Consider the following 20,426-nt stretch of genomic DNA (forward strand, 5'->3'; position numbering starts at 1 on the left):
GAGTCATACCCGAAATGAGACCTGATAGCTGGTGGCCAGATTGATGCATTTAGGGCTTTGGACGTAAGAAGCTGAATTTTATTCTAAATATGGGAAGGCAAGAGTGATTTAAGTGCAAAGGCTATTTTAAAAATTCTAGTTGCTCTATGGGAAATGAGTTAGAAGCTTATGGCAGAACTGAAATTAGGATTCTAGTGTCCTGAATTCAAAGAAGGATAAGTACTGAGCCCACTCGTTTTAAATACAGAGGATGAACAAAACAGAGGTCCTACCCTTGTGAGTAGAACAACAAAAAAAAAACCCACACATGCACACAGTTCGGAGGTAAGGGCTTCCAGAGCTGATTAAGTACCCTTGCTTATTCAAAACGCCCTGGCTGTAAAATGATTAATTTGCACTGCACTAGTACAGCCAGGTGAATGGGCTGCCTGTCGACCCTGAGCAAAAAGATGCCCAGGCTTTCCTCCTCCTCCTCCTCCTCCTTCCCGCGCTTCTTTCCCTGGAGAGCCCCCGAGCTTCCACCAGCCAGTCCGAGCACTCCGCGTCGAGGGCGGGACCGGGCCTTGGTTGACTTCTACTGCGCACGCCCCGTTCCCCCGCCCCGCCCGCACTCGGGGCTGGGTTTAGTTCACCGGAAACCAAATTTCTGCTTCCGGGTCAGAGCCATGGCGGTGGCAAATTCAAGCCCTGTCAACCCTGTAGTGTTCTTTGATGTCAGCATTGGCGGCCAGGTAAGGTACAAGGCCCACCGAGACCTGCGCGGAGGGAAACCGCACGGGGCTAGCCGGGCACAACTCACCAACCCAGAGAGAGAGGACTCGGGAGCCAGAGTGTGAAATTGCACCGGAGCCTTCCCACCTGCGGGGCGGGAGGGAAGGAGGGGGAGGAGGAGTCTTGCCTATCCAAGGACCCTGCTTCTGGAGGAACTGGGCAAGACGAAACGTTAAGCTAGGCAGATGGAGGAGGAGGAGAAGGAGGTGGAGGTGGAGATGGAAGTGGAAGTGGGAGATGCCGAACGGCATGGAGTTGGGGCATCTCCCGTGAGCCCTTCACGGTGGTGCGCTGGTGCTTCACAACGACTTCCGCCGTTTGCAGGAGGTTGGCCGCATGAAGATCGAGCTGTTTGCAGACGTTGTACCTAAGACAGCTGAGAACTTTAGGTAAGGAAGTACTCACCTGCGCCAGAATAACAGAACCCGGAGCCGGATCCCAGTCAACCCGCGGAATCACCCATCTGCCTCTGTCCACTCAGTGCCCTTGAGATCTGTTTTCTCTGGGTATTGTTCTGCCCGAATGGGTACTGCTTTTTTATTGCTCTTGTGTCAGTTTATGTTGTTAGGCTCTATGCCTGTGTGTCTTGATATCTGACTGCCTGGTTGGTGGGCTTGCTGGCTGCAATGTCTATATCCCTTCATCGCCTCCTGAGATTAGTGGTTCTCACAGCAATGACGTCATGGTGACTGAACTGTTTACTCTTTTCCCTTTTAGGCAGTTCTGCACTGGAGAATTCAGGTCAGTTTTTGCCTACTCCTGAGGGGTGTTCTGAGGCTGCATTGAGGTATTAGGAAAACACTGGAAAACCTTGAGTCATAGAAGATAATACCCCAGGAATCTATCCTTAGTTTTTTACTTTCTGTACATCTCTTCTCCCGACCATCTTTAGGAGAGTCCTTTTGGCTCCAGTGTGTCCTACACTGGAAAAGCCTATGATTACCTGTCATCATTCCAAGTCTCTTTCTTTTTGGTTATAGAAAAGATGGAGTGCCAATAGGATACAAAGGGAGCACCTTTCACAGGTAAGCCTTTTGGCGAACCATTCTCGGGATTTTCAGAAATAGAGTCATCCTTTGTTATCAATGGGGGGTTGGTTCTAGAAACCCTTACACCCGCCCCCATGGATACCTAAATCTGAGAATGCTTAAATCTCTTATTTATTAATTTTTTCAGTACTCGGTATTCTGAGACAGAGACTAAGTTGCTTAGACTGTCTTTGAACTTGGAATCCTCCTGCCTTAGCTTCTTGAGTTGCTGGTATTACAGGGGTGTGCCACCATGCTGGGCTAAGTTTCTTGTTTTATTTTTGGTACTGGAGATTGAACCCAGGGGTGCTTAACTACTAAACCACATCCTTAGCGCTTTTTATTTTTTTAGTTTGAGATAGGGTCTTGCTACATTGGTTAGGGTCTCAACTATGTTGCTGAGGCTGGCTTTGAACTTGAAATCCACCTATCTCAGCCTTCAGAGTTGCTGGGATTATAGGTGTGCACCACCTCACCCAGCAAGTCAATATTATTTTTAAACCATAGAATCTTCTCTCAGGATCTTTTGCTTTCTGTTTTAGGGTCATAAAGGATTTCATGATTCAGGGTGGAGATTTCGTTAATGTAAGTACTATTTCTTTCCTATCAAAGATCCATAGGCCAGGGGCTGCAGTTGTGGCTCAGTGATAGAGTGCCTTGGCATTTGGGAGGCCCTGGTTTCGATACTCAGCATCACATATAAATAAAAAAATAGAAGATTCATTGACAACTAAAAAAAAATTTTTTTTAATTATTTAAAAACAAAAAAAGATTTGTAGCCATTTTTTTTTTTTTAATACCAGGGATTGAACCCAGGAACACATAACCACTGAGCCACATCCCTAGTCCTTTTAATTTGATTTTATATATATATTTATTTTGAGACAGAGTCTCACTAAATTGCATAGGACCTTGCTAAATTGCTGAAACTAGCCTTGAATTTGTGATCCTCCTGCCTCAGCCTCCTGTGTTGCTGGGATTACAGGTGTGCTCCACTGCTCCCGGCCATAGATTTGGTTTTTATTTTGTTTTTGCTTCTTTTACCACAAGAACCCAGTCTTCAGGCTTGAGAGCAATAATAAAGTTTGATGGGGAAAGTGTGGGTGATGGGAATGTAATTTTAGAAGGCTGACTGCAACTGACAGTACCATTAAATAATAGATATCTGCATTATATTGAGTCATTGATTTCCTTGATGTAAACCTCAGCCTTTTGGGGATACAAACTGAAATTTTCTAGCATACATACAAATGGTTTGTGAGAGACTCATACTAATTGTTCCCATGAAACTTAGAACTCAGTGCAATTTTTAAAATTTTCTACAATTTGTTTTTTCTAAATGGAAGTAAGTCTCTTTCCAGTCAGCTGAATGCTTATATTCCATTTTCCATTTCAAATCTGGAACTTTAGTGTCTGGAAAGCAGTGGGCTTTTCTGTTTATATGGTTTTTGTTTGTTTTTGTTTTCCTTTTGAAAGCTGAGTTTTTAATCAGTAATTGATTAGTGATCAAGGAATCAAAACAAAAGATAGTTTTGGGGGTATATTTGCTCCATTCTTTGGGTGAGTCCAGGTGATTAGTCTTTTACTACTAACCATGACTTTCTTGTGACTACACTATTTGTGTCTGATATTGAGTCTTCTTCTCTACTCCACCTTGGAGGCCATTGAATAAACCAGTTTTTTTTTCCTTTTTGTTTTTGTCCATTTGTCTGTCTTGTGGTACTGGGAATTAAACGCAGGTCCTTGCTCACTAAGCTACATCCCCAACCTTTTTAATTTTATTTTGATACAGGTTCTCACCAAGTTGTCCAGGATGGCCTTGAACTTGCTATCTTCCTGCCTCAGCCTCCCTTGTTGCTGGGATTATAGACATGAGCCACTGTGCCCAATTCTTTCATGAGTGAATTTTTGTTTGTCTTGTGGTACTGGGAATTGAATGCAGAGGCACTTCATCACTGAGTTACATCACCAGCACTGTTTTTCTTATTTTATTGTTTTATTTTAAGACAGGGTCTTGCTAAATTGCTGATGCTATCCTTGAACTTCCAATCCTCCTGCCTGTTCCTCCCAAGTCACTGGAATTATAGGCATGTGCTACCATGCCCAGTTCTCTCATGGTTTTGGTTTTGGTTTTGGTACTGGGATTGAACCCAGCAGGTCTTTTACCACTGAGCCACATCCTCAGCCCTTTTTATTTATTTATTTATTTTGAGACAGGGTCTCACTGAGTTGCTTAGGACCTTTTTAAGTTGCTGAGGCTGGCCTTGAACTTGCAGTTGTCCTGGGATTATAGGCATGTGCCACCACTCCCAGCATCTCATGTTCTCATGTGTTTTCAAAGACCTCTTTCTTTCCTGTGCGAGGTTTGCAGAGTAGCAGGTTTTGGGCTAAATCATGCTTTTAGTTATGTTTTGTGTCAACTGCATGATGTTGTATTTCATGTACATGTTGTTATAAAACTTTAATTTCCAGAAGTGTTCTGGAGTTTTCTCTTTAAAAAATGGAAAATGGTGCACACTCGTAATCTCAGAAACTTGAGAGGCTGAGGCAGGAGGATTGCAAGTTAAAGACCAGCCTCAGCAACTTGGCAAGACCCTGTATCAAAACAAACAATAAAAAGGGCTGGAAGTGTTGCTCAGTGGTAAAGTGCTCCTGGGTTCACTCCTTAGTACCCCTCAAAAAAAGGAAAATGGGGGTTCACTAGGCCCAGGTTTCTCATACAGTGACAATTGGGTATAATGTAGTAATTGATCTCTTTAGACAACGTGTATCCTTACCATTTCACAGTTTCCACTACCTGTTTCCCTTATGTATGTCACTTGCTCCTCTAGGCATTTAAAGTTTTGTAATTGCTGATAGTGGGACTTGTTAACTGATGGAAAAAAAGGACTGAGAATCTGTCCTCTGTCTTCTTTACTTTCTTCCTATAGGCTCTTGCACTGTGGGGTTGTTTTACAGGGATGGGACCAGTTTCTTACTGATCTTTGCTTTGTGCCTATCCCATCACTTGTTGATAACACAATATCAACTGAGAAAATAATTGCTCAGTCTCTGCAGTTCAGAGAGAAGCAACTGCTCAGAACTTCCCTTAGGGAAGACAAGATAGAATGAGGAAGAGGCAGAAAAAGCAGGATTTAAGACCTAAAGTTTGAACAAGACAGGTTTTTTTTTTTTGTTTTTTTTTTTTTTTTTTTTTGTAATATTTGTTGTTTTGTTTTGTTCTGGTCACAAAAGAAAAGTGTGAAGAATAAAATTAATCATGCCCAGTCTCCCTCTCAAGGAATACATACTAATAGCATTTTGGTTTATAATTGCTAGTCTTAATATATCAGAATATGTATGTATGTATATGTATACTTTTTTTTTTTTTTTTTAATTGGGTACTGGGAATTAAACCCAGGGCTCACATATGCTATGCCACTGAGCCCCATCTCCAGACTTTTGTTTTTTTGAGATAGGGTCTCACTTTGTTGTGCAGGTTGGCCTTGAACTTGGGACTTCCTGCCTCAGTCTCCTAGGTAGCTATGCTACCTAGCTGTGTGTATGCAAACTTTTTACCACACTTAAGCTGACATGTCCTATATTACTCAGGGTCCTCCAGAGAAACAGTACCAACAAAATGAATGTGTATGAGTATGTGTGTATATAAATATATATGTATGTATATATATTATAAATGAGGGAATTCGTTAGATTGACTCACAAAATTATAGAGTCCGAAAAATTCCATGATGGCTATCTGTAAGCTAAGAATCAGAGAAGCCAGAGGCTTCACATCCAGGAAGACTGACAGTGTAGCCCCTAGTATGAGGCTGAAGGTTCAAGAATCCTTGGAGGGTCTCTAGGTGCAAGTCCCAGAGTCCAAAGACTGAAGAACCAGAAGTCTGGCACCAAAGGGCAGCAGCACAAATGAAGGTGTCCCACTCAGGAAGGAAGAACAAGAAAGTTTTACCTTTTTTTGCTTGTCTGTTCCATCTCTCTAGGCCCTAGCCATTTGGATAATGCTTATCCACACTCAGGGTACCTTTTCCCCATTCAGTCAGTGTCAGTGTCCATGTGCCAGTATTCTCTGGAAACACCCTCACAGTCACACCCAGCAGTAATGCTTTGCAATTTTCTAGATATCCTTTTTTTTTTTTAGCCGTAGATGGACACTATATCTTTAATTTATTTATTTTTTATGTGGTACTTAGAATTGAACCCAGTGCTTCATGCATGCTAGGTGGGTGCTCTACTACTGAGCCACAACCCCAGCCCCTTTAGATATACTTAATCCAATAAATCTAACACCAAAATTAACTATCACACTTTAATTTTTTTTTTTTTTTTTTTTTGTATTTAGAAATTGTCTATTCTTTCCCTTGTTATTAACTTTTTATAAAAAGGTTTGTAGCTAGGCACGGGGGTACACACCTGTAATCCAAGCTAGTTGACAGGCTGAGGCAGAAGAATTGCAAGTTTGAAGCTAGTCTTGGCAACTTAACGAGACCTTGTCTCAAAATAAAAAATAAAAAGAGCTGGGTATGTAACTCAGTGGTAGGCCTTCCCTTGGTTGGTTCAATCTCTGGTAACAACAACAAAAAGATGATTTTATCCTCACTAGATGAGTGAAGAAGTCAAGGTTGAGATAGGAAGTGACTGTCCCAGATAATAAGTGATAGATTTGGAACTCAGATCTAGGTCTTTCATTACACAGCATGTGATGTTTAGCCAAATGCAAGTTTCGATCTGGACAGTTTCCCTCTCTTCCTAGGTTTACATTAATCCAGTTTGGTAGTCTTTGCCTCAGAAAGGGACCCTGTATTCTGTACTAGGTCATTGTTTTTCAGTCCTACCACACAGCAAATATTCTTTCTCCTTACTAATTGACTAGAAAAGACTTATTTTTTTTGGCACCCCTCAGTATTATCTTTAAACCTCAGGGATTCTGTTTAAGACTTTACTACCCAGACTTCAGTTTGTTCACTTGAAAAATGGAGATGATACCACTTACTCCACAGGATTGTTGTAAAAGCAAAGAGAAAATGCAAATCTAGTTTAAGCAGGAATTGGGAATTTATGATTAAGGTGGGTATTTCACAGAATCAAAGGAAGAAATAGAACCAGGAACTAAAGCTACATAGAACCAAAGTGATTCTTTAACTCCGTTTCTCTGTAGTTCTTTGCACATCTGTACTATGTTCTCTTTCTGTCCTCTAATCTACTTTGCAGAAGATAGACACCTCTGTTTTCCCATTTCACTGGGGGCAAATTCAACCTCAGAGAGAGCATCTGTCCCACTTCCAGATTCAGAGATGAAATTCTAGTTGGCCCAGTATGGGTTAGATGTTCTTCCTTGGACTAATCAACTTTGGACAGAAGGGTACTATCATGTTGTACAGACCAGACTGCCAAGAGCTTACCCACCCTCATAGATAGTTTGGAGGAGTGGGTGGGTACTTTTTATGTTACTATAGTCATGAAAGTCTTTGGGAATGGCTAGGATTATATATGTGATCACTGTATTGTTGTTCCTTACTTTGCCCTTGTCTTAACAGTCTTTCTAGAAGATCTGTTTTGTCCAGTCTATGAGATGCATGGTAAGAGTCTGGTCTTCCAGGTGCCTTACCTGGGTCTTGGTTTGGTTGCAGGATAGGACCAAAGACATGTGGCTTCCAAGGTAACCAATAAGAGTAAGAATAGACTTTAAAGAAGATGGGCTTTGAGTTTAGTAGTTTCTATGGTGCCCAGCACTCCAAACCATTAATTCTTTTGCTTCTCTCTGCTCAGGGGGATGGTACCGGAGTTGCCAGTATTTACCGGGGGCCATTTGCAGATGAAAATTTTAAACTTAGACACTCGGCTCCAGGCCTTCTTTCCATGGTAAGTGAGGTTCAATCAAGATTTTGGGTTAGGTTGATAGTCAGCAGGTTTCTGGTCCCTTGTGAAGCCCAATCCTGTCTCTGAATGGGAGCAAATGCTTTCCTTCTCTTGCTTGGCTCCAGCCTCACATCTTCCACCCCCACCTCCTTCCGTAGTCTGGTTGTTGGGCAAGGCCTATAGCATTTTTTACCCAGACCTCAATTTCCTCACCTGACAAATGGAGAAGAAAATTGCATTCTGATGTGTTTCTTACTTTTATTTGAGACAGGACATGTGGCTGGGCATTCAACTTTATGGCTCAGAAAGCACCCAGGTGTACTCTTAAGACCTGGTGTTCACCTGCTCATTGCTTACTCATGTTGACTAACTCACTGCAGCTCCTCACCCACACTGTCTGCTGGCCACTCACCTGCTCTTGCTCACTTACCTCTTGTTCATCAGTCCTGCTCCAATTCCCACTACCCCTGCCCCTGTTTATAATCTCCACTCAAACATCTCAGCCCCCTTCACAGTCTTCTGTTCTCCTCCTCAGCCCTCACTCATCCTTTCCCTTAGTCTTCCCTTTTGCTTCTCTTATTTCCCACCCTTAGCACGAGTTTCCCTTCATCAGTGCCCCAAGTCTCACTTTCCCAACCCTAATATTTACATGCATATCCTCTGTCCTGCTTGCCCACGCTTCACTCATCTTGTTAAGTAAAGATTTATTCACAGCTACTCTGTTTCAGGTCTGATAGTCAAGTATAAGAATATAGCCTTGATCCCTGCTATTGCGACACCACTTACCAGGGGAAACACGAATGTAAACTGACCAGTTTGGTATAGTGTAGTCTGTGCCATCAGGGTATTAAGGTGAGGGTACCTTGGTGGACATAAGAGGACGGGGAAGGCCCAGAGGAATGGGAATGATTGCTGCTAGGGGTTGGAGAAGCCTTCAGGAAGGGAAGGACATCCGAGTTCTTAAAGGAATTGTGTACTCAATAACAAGAGGAAGGAGCATTTCAGGTGCAGCAAACAGGTTTACAGAGGTCTGAGACCATGAAATAGCAGGGCTGCATATTCAAGGGGCAGAAAGCAATGAAGGTGGTAAGAGCAGAGGATTCAAATAGGGGAGGGAAAGGCCAGTAGAGACAACTGAAGGGGCAGGTAGGCCTAGCTCTTGAAAGACTAGAAAAAGGATGAGATGTGTGGCTTTCTTTCATGGGTTTTGGAAGCCACATCAACACTTTTTAGAACAGGGTTGATCAACTTTGTGTTTTAGAATGGAGACACTGGCTTCAGTGTGAATGGCATATGGGAAACTGGAGCAGGAAAATCTTTGAGAGACTTCCCTAACAATTGGTTGAGACTAGATTAGTGGTTTGCAAGCCCTGTTTTAGGAAAGCTGGCCTGGACAAGTACAGGTAAAAGGTGCAGAAACAGCTAAGGTGAGATTATCTCTCTCTCTCTCCTTTTTTTTTTTTTTTTTTTTTTTTTTTTTTTTTTTTTGTAATGGGATTATCTTTGCTATGAGAATTAAAACTCTTCTCTGTTCATGGCATAGTGGTGGCGCCTATGGAGGAGTTAGGAATATGGAAGGAAACCCTGGTTTCTGTCCCCTGTAGGCTGGTACTAACTAAGGTGGTTTTCTTGTTGATGTTTGTTTGGTTTTGGTACTGGGGATTGAAGCCAGGGGCACTTTACCACTGACCTTTTATTTTTCATTTTGAGACAGGGTCTTATTATTGAGACAGGCCTCAAATTTGCAGTCCTCCTGCCTAAATCTGAGTTGCTGGGATTGCTGGCAGGTGCCACTATGGCTGGCATTATTGGCCAACTTGTGCTGTCACAAGTCTCGTAGCATGGTTGTTTTGACTTCCATCTTCCCAGTTAAGTTCTTCAAGGTCAGGGATGAGTCTCATGATTACCAGACCTTTCTACCTAACATAGAAAGAGCAAATGCTGATGAATGACAGAACAACAATTAGAATAATAGGTAACATTTATTGGATATGTAATAAGCACCTTACCTGCCTTAATTCATTTTAATCCTCTCCAAACATCCTTTTAGATAGGTAATAAGGAAAAAGGCACAGACAGTTCATATGACTAAAGTAAGGTCGCATAGTCAGTGGTGGAGCTGGAGTTCAAGCTAGGTCATCTAGCTACAGTTATTCTCTAAACATAAGCTATACCACCAGAAGAATGACTAAATAAGTGCCTAAGGACAGATAGCATTATAAAATGTGAGTTACAAAAATGTGTCATATGACTATTTTTGTTCCTACTTGATAATAAATAATTATACATGACCTGCAAAATAAAGACAGATGGAATTAGGGTCCCTAGGAATTCTAATCCCTTGTTCCAAAGCATGGGCCTATTTTGGACAGCTCAGGTATTCCTTTATTTTCATATATCAGATGTTCTTTTTGCATATGTTTGGTACTAGGGATCGAACCTAGGGCCTCGTGCATGTTAGGCAGATTCTTTGCCAGTGAGTAACATACCCAGCACTTTTTATTTTGAGACAGAGACTTCCTAAATTGCCTATGCTGGTCTCAATTCTTCTGCCTTCATCTCCTAGGTAGCTGGAATTTCCAGTGTATGCCACTGTGCTCAGCTGAGATGTTCTCTTTTTTTGTACCAGGGATTGAACCCAGGGTCACTTAATCAATGAGCCATATCCCCAGCCCTTTTTTTCTTTTTTTCTTTTTCTTTTTTTGGGTGCTGGGGATTGTTTTTTCTTATTTTTTATTTGAAACAAAGTCTTGCTAAGTTGCTTAGGGTCTTGCTAAGTTGTTGAGTCTGGCTTTGAACTTGCAGTTGTCCTGTCTCAGCCTCCTGAGCTGCTGAGATTTCAGGCATGCACCATTGCACCCAGAAAGATGTTTTTGAATACATGTATGAATACCAAAAATAAATTCATTTTACTCCTTTCATCTTACAAAAACTAAAAATAGCCTCATCTTACATGGGAGATTTCTAAAGCATAATATAAAATTCTGGGAATACCCCTAGATATTGGCTTTAATGTATTGCTAGTATTTCATAAAATTTTTTTATTCATAGTTGAATACTGACTTAACCATTTTAAATTCATTAAGCATCTGATTAAGACTGGTGACCTACCTAATATAAGTACCAGCTTTGCTGGGCGCAATGGTGCATGCCTATAATCCTAATGACTTGAGAAGCCAAGGCAGGAAGATCTCGAGTTCAAAGCCAGCCTCAGCAATTTAATGAGGCACTAAGCACAGTGAGATCCTGTCTCTAAATAAAATATAAAAAGGGCTGGGATGTAGCTCAGTGTTTGAGTGCCCCTGGGTTCAATCCCTGGTACCAAAAAAAAAAAAAAAAAAAAAAAAATCCAGTTTTGTCTCAGTAGTATTAATTTATGAGACCTATATTTCAGTTTTCCATTTCCTACTCAGTTTTTTCCAAAATAAGGGAAGTTATGTAATAAAATTTTCACATAGTTACATAGTCACTGTTGTAAGGCAGTGCTACTGAAACAACTTGGCTTTGTTTATATACAAAGTCTGAACTTAGCATATTAAAGGCAGTTTAATGATATCAGTATTAAATACATAAAAATATACTTCATGTGAAAAATGTTTTTTGCCAAGTATCACTCAGCTTTGTTACTATCACCTGTTCATTTGTAATATGTTATTAAATGTGATGTTAAAACAACTTCAAGAGAGGAAAAGGATATAGCTAGAGTTTTAGACTCTCAATTTAAAATAATACTTTTTCCCATAAAATTCAACAATAGTTTTGGGTTGTAGTGGTAAATGTAAATAACCACAAAACAAACATGATAGTTTGTTATGAAGCTATTTATTGATTGATTTGAGACAGTCTTAACTTTGTTGCCCAGGCTAATGTCAAACTTACCATCCTCTTGCCTCAGCTTCCCAAGTAACTGGGATTACAAGTGTGTGCCACCATGCCCCACTAGTATAAGTCCACTTAGATAAAAAGCTAATTGCACAGGAAACAGGTCTTTTCCCAGTAGGTACTGGGAATTTTTAACTGTAATCCAGTTATAACCAGTTTTGAACAAAATACACCAAATTATGTCTCATAAAAAATTGTTTCTCTTATAAAAACTAACATTTAGGAGAAATGTGCATTTATTAAAAGTTGTAATTCCTCCAGGACAGGAATTGTGTGTTTTTTTCTTCTCCATATCCTAGTGTTCTAGAATAGGCTCTGGCTCATGATCAGTGCCCTGTTAGGTTTTCTGAAAGACAGCATGGAGGAATCAGGCTCTTTTGGGAATCTTGCTCTTCAGCTAATATGACTAAGGACACTTAACTGCAAGTATATTTTGTTTCTATCAGGCAAACAGTGGTCCCAGTACAAATGGTTGTCAGTTCTTTATCACCTGCTCTAAGTGCGATTGGCTGGATGGGAAGCATGTAGTGTTTGGTAAGTCCTATTCCTGTACTATGGTCCAGGCCCCATTAGCCTAGAGTGGGACTTCTGGATCCAGTCCAAACTTCATTAAGAGTGTTCAAGTGGTGTAACTGCTCTAGGTAGTAATAAGGAAGGTAGACGTGGTAGGAAGGTAGGGAAGATATGTGGTTAGGGAACTGGAGGGAAGGACAAAGGGCCATCTGATGTAGTATGTAACCATTTGGGTAATATGTATTCTAGGGGAAAACCCAGATGGTAACATTAAAAAATGCCACACAGCATGGTGCAGTGGAGCTTTGGAATTGCTTAGTCCTAAACTTGAGTCCTGGCTTCACCACTTAGTATCTGTGAACTTGACAAGTCATTTCACCTCACTGAATCTCAATTTTTTTAAATTAATAAGAGAATCTAGTGAGATAATAGAATGTGTATTGGGAACTGGAAAATACTATGCAAATGTGAAAAATAAAGTCTAGTTTGTGTTCTTTCTATAGGAAAAATCATTGATGGGCTTCTTGTGATGAGAAAGATTGAGGTAAGTCTTAATTCAATGTCCTTTTTCTCAGTCTTCCTGATCTGGTATTATCTGACTAGCAGTGAGAAGATAAAGTGTGAGTGGGCTTCAGTTTGTTAGGCCCAGTTGTTATTGTCCCTGGTTTCACAGATTCCCTCAGAAACAGGAGGGAATACCTCTCAAGTTTTCTTGGCCCTGGAAACTGATCTCTCTGTGATCTCTCTTATAACCTTTTCACCTACTTGATAAAATTCCACTTCTTAGCATTGCATTAAAAATCCTTTGTGATCTGGTCTCTGTCTACCTCTTCATGGCACCTTCTCTTGCCACTTCCTCCTTTGTGTTCTAGTCACAGTAGTCTACTAGCTCTTCTCTAAATATGCCATACATGTGCCCACATTCCTACTCTTCCCTGTCCCTGAGCCTTTGCTCATATTCTTCCTCTACCTGGAATGCTCATTTTTTTCTTCCTGCTGAGATCCCATTCACCCTCAAATGTCTCCACTCTGTGAATCCTTCCTTGACTTCTTTCCTGTCCTTTTAAAATAATTTTTTATTTGTTCTTTTTAGTTAGACATGACAGTAAGATATATTTTGACATATTATACATACATGGGGTATAACTTCCCATTTTTATGGTTGTACATGATCGCGTGTACTGGTTGTATGTTCATATGTGAAATAGGAAAGTTATGTCAGATTCATTGTACTGTCTTTCTTCCTTGATTTCTTTAAGCATCACTTTAGTTACTCCATTTGTTCCTTATACATCTATTTCTTAATATTTATTACATTGATATATCACAGGTTTGCTCTTTCTCAGAGTGTTATATTTTCTCTTTGTGTTATATGGTTTATCTGTCTGCAAGGGCATGCACTATCATATTGGTCTCTGAGTTCTGAATCCTTAGCATAGGGGGCTGGCAGGTATCAGTAAATGTTTAAGGGAGTGAGCAAGTGCCTGAGTGAATGAATCTCCACTGTGCTTTTTTTTCTAGAATGTTCCCACAGGCCCCAACAATAAACCCAAGCTGCCTGTGGTAATCTCACAGTGTGGGGAGATGTAGTTCAGACCAAGACTGAGTCAGGTAAGTGTGTCTTTCTCCTATTTGCTAGGAAGGATTCAGACTCCAAAGAAGGCAGCTTTGGTCTAGTGAAAAAAAAAACACATAGTTGAATCCAATTCCGCTCTGTGTGACCTTAGAAAAATCACTCCCTTCTTTGAGCCTTTTTTCTCATGTGTCAGAAGGAGAATATACTGATCCTTTAGGGTCATTGTGAGAAACAAAAGAGGAAGGATTATGGAAGCACTTTGCTTTTCTCTCAATCTGAAAACCACCTAGACAGTTTCCAACAGCATTGTCAAACTGTAGCTCCATTCAGTAGTCCCACTAGAAGGACCTGATTCCAACCCTGGGCAGCTCTGCTGGGGTCAGCCTCTGCAACCAGGAGACGCATCTGTCATGCTTTTCGTCAGAACTGCTGTTGCAGTTCTAGGCCCTAACTTTGAATGCCTTACATTGCTCCATCTATACAGACTCCATTCCTTCCCATACTTGCTACTGCCCACTCTGTTCTGGGCAGCACACTATTAAGAATTGAAAGGTCTCTACCTTCAAGAGCTCTTAGGAAATAAGACATTCTCAGAGGTCATCACTACTAGTAAAAGTGACGTTACAAAGTGTTTTAAGACAACAAGGGAAAAATAGGTCACTCCCACCTAGGTTTGAGGTGGTGGTATTCTGTCTTTTTTTCCAACCCTACAGAAAAGTTAGGAAAATAGTAAATTGAATGCTAGATTCACCATTGATTAACATTTTTGTTTTATTGTTTTGACTTGACATTTGTTTTTGCTCTCCCTTCTTCACTCCGTTCCCTTTCCCACTCCCTCTCCTTCTTTTTCTTATTCCTCTTCCCCACCTTCCTTCCCTTCCTCTTTCCTTTCTTCCCCTCCTTTCCATTCTTTCCCATTTTAAAATTGCAGACTTCTTGAGTCTACATAATTACAATAATATTATCTAACACAGAGTACGTGTTTACACTTCCCAGTTGTCCCCAAACTTTTAGAGCTTTAAAACAAACAAACAAAAAAGATTCTGGCCAGGTATAGTGGCATGTGCCTTTAGTCCCAGCTAATTTGGGAGACTGAGGTAGGAGGATCACTTGAGTCCAGGAGTTCAAGACCATCCTTAGCAACATAGTGAGACCCCATCTCAAAAAACAAAAGAAAAACAAAATTAAAAAGCTCAGTCAAGGTTCCTGTCATACTTCATTTGGTTCTTTATTTTTTAATTACACAAGTAACATAATACAATCTCTTTTGAAAATTTTCACACCAAAGAGATAAAATAACCCCCCCCCAAAATCCATCTCTTCTCATCTTCTCATAAGTCATTTCCCTATAAGTTTGAGTTTTTTTTTTTTTTTTTTTTTTTTCTTTCTTTTTGTGGTGCTGAGGATTGAACCAAGGGCCTCAATGCATGCTGAGCAATGCTCTACCACTGATCTATACCCCAGCCCCTTGGTTTGATGTATGTTCATCAGGACCTTCTTTTTCCATCTAATTTTGGAAGGAAGGATTTATTTTTCCTAACTATATTATACTAGACTGTTCTTTTTTTCTTTTTCCATTTGGCATTAGCTCTTGATTTTTCCTTCTTGGTTCATATGAAACTAATATATTAAAAACAGCTATGATAAATACTCTATCAGACATTTGTACCATATAGTTTTCCCTTAATGATTTGAATAGTTATACATTATAAATATTAGTTTTCTATTTTATATGTTGTGACTGTTCTTTAGAATATATTGGCATTGTGTTATTTAAGGTTGACGATATCCTCTGTTAAATGGAATTTCTAAATTTTGATAAAGTCAAATTGTCAATTCCTTATGGCTTTTCATTTTTGTCTTGTTTAAGAAGGTCTACACTTCCTCAGATCATAATTTCTTATGTATTCTTTTGAGTATTTCTGTAGTTTTGTTTGTATACTTTAAAATTATCTAGATTTTATTTATCTGTATGGTGTAAGATAAGTTTCCTGTCCTTTTGTCTAAATGGAGGTCCAATCAAATACAAGACCATTTTAATGATTGTATATACCTTCATCTATGACATACTTTGTGTTCAGGCATCTGGTACTTATAGGCATTCAGTAAAAATTTCTTACATGGGATGGTAGAGAGGGAGAATGTCAGGCATTTTTGACAGGGAACTGGTGTGAGCAAATGCTGAGGAGGGAATGCACAAGTGCATATTGAGTGCTGCAAGTGGACCACACTCTTGTCCACCCAAATGGTCTCTTCTTAGGCCTAGCTGATACCCTGAGCCTTCCTTTCTACCAATACTGGGGGCCCCTTGGGCTCAACATATTCTCCCTCTTCAGTAGGTATTGGCCCTTCTTACCATTTCCCACCCATTTTTTGCTGTAACTAAAGTTGCACTCATAGGTCCTTTTCCTTCTGAAGATTGACCACTGATCATACTGGAGGACAGAAGATAACAAAATGAGTAAAGTTTAGAAATTCTTTTTTTTGGAGCCTCTTTTTTATTTTTGTGGGTTCTTCACAGAAAGTTACTAGAAGTTCTAATCTTTGCCTCCATGAAAGCCCCTCTTGTCAATCTGCAACCCAAACAGAACAGATTCCTCAAATAGCCATTTTACATTCCAGAGACCTTCTAGACCAGGACTGCCAATAGATAATCCTTTCAGTCACATGTTTGCACTGCCCTCTACAAGTGATATTTGAGCACTTGAAATGTGACTGGTGTGACCATGGGACTGAATTTTAAATTTCATCTAAAATTTTTAAGAGTCACATATATCTAGTAGCTACTCTATTAGCCAGTGAACTCTCAACCTAGGTGCCTCTAGTTCAGTCTCTTAACCCTGACTTGCTCAGGATTGTATGTCAGAGGTAATACTTAGGGACACTAATAAAAACAGTTATCCTTTATTGAATACTTCATGTGTTCAAACGTTGAATTAAGAATTTTACTTGAATTACCTCATATTACCAAGAATCCCTATCATGGCAGAGTGGGGGAGGGTGACAGTATCATCCCATCATTTTTCTTCCCAGCTGTAAAGTTACAAGCACTTCTAATCTTGCACTCTATGAGCTGAAGGGGCTAGGATGGAGATGGAAGACAGGTGAAGTCTCTCATCATCCATACGTCCTATGGAGCAATGCCTTGCAGAACTCTTTCAGATTTTGCATTCCCAGGATCTGACTTTGTTTTTGTTGAAAATGAAGGTGTCTGTGCAGCTCTAATGTAGAAACCTTGGTTTTATCTTAGTGGGTCTTGGGAAAGCTTTTTATGATGAATTGGGTTAGCTATAGCACAAGGATCCTGACCTCAGGATCTTCCTGCTGTGGTCTGAACTCAGTTCTTGGCTACTTATATGTATATAGGGGTCAGTGGATCCTCTGGTTTGACAGCCTCAGTGTCTTGGAAGAGAGACTGGCTATAAGTTTAGGCAGCTCTGTTAATCTAATACACTGCCTTCCTCCCTATGATTTTCAGACCTTCTACCAGTTCCAAGTGGTAGAGAGCTTTTCTTGGTTCATTGTTGCCCAAACTCCCATACAAATGAAAATCATTTGGAAGCACTTGCTAAACTTAATTTCCAGATCCTCTCCTATATCAAAGAAGTGTAAAAAACAGTCTTTTATTTTAACATTTGTACTTAGGAAAAAAATATATCATTAGTACACATATACTATTACAGTTATAGCTTACAATGAGACAGTATTAAAATTCAGATAGTGATAATGTTAAAAAAAATTGGACCTGTAGACAATAGATATTGTAGTAGTTGTGAAGGTGCTTCAGGCAACAAATTCTCCTCTCCCCTGGGAAGAGAGTCCATTGTGTTCCTGTGATTCTCAGAGGGGTCCCTGACCCTCCAAAAAGAACTAAGCTGATGAGTCAATGAAAGATTTTGAGCAGGAGAATCTTATAGATGAATTTTTTTCTTAAGGAGATTCTGACAGGATAAGCTGGAAGCTAGTAGGAGTCATTGGTTTTCCAGACAAGAGAAAAGCGGTTCCACATGAAAACAGGTCTGTGAGATTTGGCAGTTCATACTTGTATGCCTTTTGGGTGTATAGAACTATTTGTTCCCTGCTATGAAAGTTAAAAGCCTACCAGCTGAAAAGGCAGGGGAAGGGAGAATGTCAAGCTCCATTCTAGTTCAATCCAGTGCAAAGGCAAGCTGGCTGCAGCATAACCAAGCCTTACACACATGGAAATGTGACTTTTCAGTGGAATACTATTCAGCCTTAATAAAAGAAAGAGGTAGATCTCAATGTATTGGCAAAGTTTCTAAGGCAAATGACAGTCAAGATGGTGTGCATTGTGTACACAGAGCACTATTTATATTGAATAATTATTTCAGAAATTTATGAAAGCATAAGTAGTAGACTATTAATAGATACTTCTGTGGAGTAGAAATAGAAGAGACTTTCTATTCAGTTTATATTGTCCTAATTGAATTTTTCACCTTGAGCATGCATTTTATAATAGAAATACATACTGTGTATATATGTAGTTTTAACTAATCGTAGTTCCTCTTAGCCCCTCCCAAGAGATGTATCTAACATCAGTTTATAAATCTTCCCTGGTCCCTCTATCTCCTCCTTTCAGCCACAAGCCTAGGCAGTGGTTCCTACTTGAGTGCTCCCACAACACTTGGGTTCTCCTTCCATTATAACTTTGAGCAGTATATCACAAATGTGTTAGTCTGTTTTTCTCTGGACCAAGAATTCCTTAAAGCAAGGACCATGTTGACTAACACAGTGCCTGGTCCAGTAGAGCTTAGGTCTTGGTGCACTATGCAACCAAAGTACATTTATTCATTTTTATACTCTTAAGTTGATGGCTACAGTTAAACTTTTAAACATTTTTGTTCGTGGTTTTTTTCTTTGAACCCAGGGGCATTTTACCACTAATTTATATTGCCTGTCCTTTCTACTTTTTGTTTGTTTTGAGATACAGTCTTGCCAAGTTGCTGAGGCTAGCCTTGAATTTGGGATCCTTCTGCCTCAGCCTCCTGAGTGGCTGGGATTAGAGGCATGTACCTGACTCTCAGGGTTGAACTTCTGTCTGAATCTGGCATCATAGAGGACTCATTGTCCTACAGAGGAGAGTGTGGCCACATTTGGGGAGTGGTAGGAGGAGAGGGATAGTAGCATCTGAGTGTACTCATCCTGTTCTTTAGTACAGCTAACACTAAGGCCATAAAAAAGGCGAGCTTTCCTTTCTCTTATTCCTGGGACCAAAACCTGTAAGGATCGCTCTTTGTTCTGGAGCTCCACAAGAAGCGATTGAAGCCTGATGAAAAAGACAGGCCTTGGAGCCAAGTAGACCCAGAAGTCCCACCACTGTCTCACTAGCTCTAACCTTGGTTGTCATTAAACCCCTTGGGATTATAGTTTGCTTTTCTGCCTATAGATAATATGTATTATACAGAGGTATAAAGGGTAAATAATGAAACCATATATTTAGCCATAGATATTAGTATCTTTTTCTTGGTTCCATGCAATATATATTTTTGTTCTCTATAGGGAACCAAAAGTCTGACCTATGGTAAAAAGTTGAACCGGTTTTACTCTTTGGAGAAAGCGGATGAGGAATGTAGGGGAGGGCTGGAAGCATTGTCTGTCGTGAATGTCACTTTTTTATCCCCTTGAGCTGCTTATTTCCCCATCCTCTACTGACCTCCCTGTTTCTGCCATTATAGATTGTCCCTTACTCTGGGTGATGTTCTTGAGTCAGATAGGCTGGACTGGCCTCTGTTTGCTCTCCTGCCTGCTGTGACCGTGTTTGATCAGGAGACCCTGGAAGTATCACAGATTCCGAACTACAATTGTCTGTGCTCAAATCTTCAACTGTAAATAAAGGTTTTTGTTTTGGTTTGATTTGGTTTTTGTGTGTGTGCATGTGTATTGTTTTTAAAAGATTGTGATGGCCAGGCATGATGGTGCATACCTGTTATCCCAGTGACTCAGGAAGTTGAGGCAGGATTGCATATTCGAGGTTAGCCTTAGCCGCTTTGTGAGATCTTTAACCACTTACTGAGATCTTTTCTCAAAATGAAAAATAAAAAAGGACTGGGGGTATAGCTCAATGGTAGAGTACTCCTACATTGAATCCCTGGGGGCCCAAGTGGGTGTATGGCCAGGTAAAATGTGAGTAAAATGGAGAGGTGAGGTGAGGAGAATAGGTAAAAAAATGATTTCTTGGAAGAGGTGAGATCTGAGGTAAGTATTGACAGATTTTTGGAATTAGCCAGGACATTAGGGTGGGGAAGAAGGAGTCTGTTAGAGGTGGGGAACAAGGTGAAAGTTATTTTGCCTATACATCAGCAGTCAGCTGGAATTGTGTGTAGTATGGTCACTGTATGGCTGAATAGTGTGAGCTCCCAGGGTGGCAAGGGGGACTGCAGAACTCTGGAGTGAGAGTTCCCAGTTTGGGACCATAGATGAATTCCAACATAACTGTTGGTCCTATGGCATTTCAGTACCATCTCTGCAGTGGTGGCTACAGGAAAACTAGTTTCTTAACAGCTCATCTTCACGTCAGCTCATTGAGTATGAAGAGAGGTAAATGAAGTAACTGGATGAGTAAGTATGATGCTTTTCTAAGAAACATTTTTTTAAAATTTATTTTTGTAAACAAATGGGATACATGTTGTTTCTGTTTGTACATGGAGTAACAGCATACCATTTGCGTAATCATACATTTACATAGGGTAATGTTTGATTCATTCTATTTTTTTCCTTCTCCCCCACCCCTCCCACCCCTCTTTTTCCTCTCTACAGCCCCTTCTTCCTCCATTCTT

General features: G+C 40.3%; 1 protein-coding gene across 2 annotated transcripts; it reads left to right on the top strand.

Moving 5' to 3' along the window:
- Positions 1-602: 602 nt before the first annotated feature.
- PPIH (peptidylprolyl isomerase H) lies at positions 603-19,503 on the top strand. 2 transcript variants are annotated; one of them, XM_079156391.1, is made up of 10 exons: positions 603-731; positions 1,096-1,160; positions 1,489-1,512; positions 1,752-1,796; positions 2,342-2,384; positions 7,569-7,661; positions 11,987-12,074; positions 12,539-12,597; positions 13,575-13,664; positions 19,326-19,503. In XM_079156391.1, exons 1-9 carry the CDS (start codon positions 666-668, stop codon positions 13,641-13,643), a joined length of 552 nt encoding a protein of 183 aa, XP_079012517.1. In that variant the 5' UTR covers positions 603-665; the 3' UTR covers positions 13,644-13,664; positions 19,326-19,503. The 2 variants fall into 2 exon arrangements, with proteins under 2 accessions (XP_079012517.1, XP_079012518.1); XM_079156392.1 differs by having other exon boundaries at positions 12,557-12,597.
- Positions 19,504-20,426: the final 923 nt, after the last annotated feature.

The sequence above is a fragment of the Sciurus vulgaris genome (genome assembly GCF_902686455.1).
Source record: "Sciurus vulgaris genome assembly, chromosome: 1".
NCBI classification, from domain to species: Eukaryota; Metazoa; Chordata; class Mammalia; order Rodentia; family Sciuridae; genus Sciurus; species Sciurus vulgaris.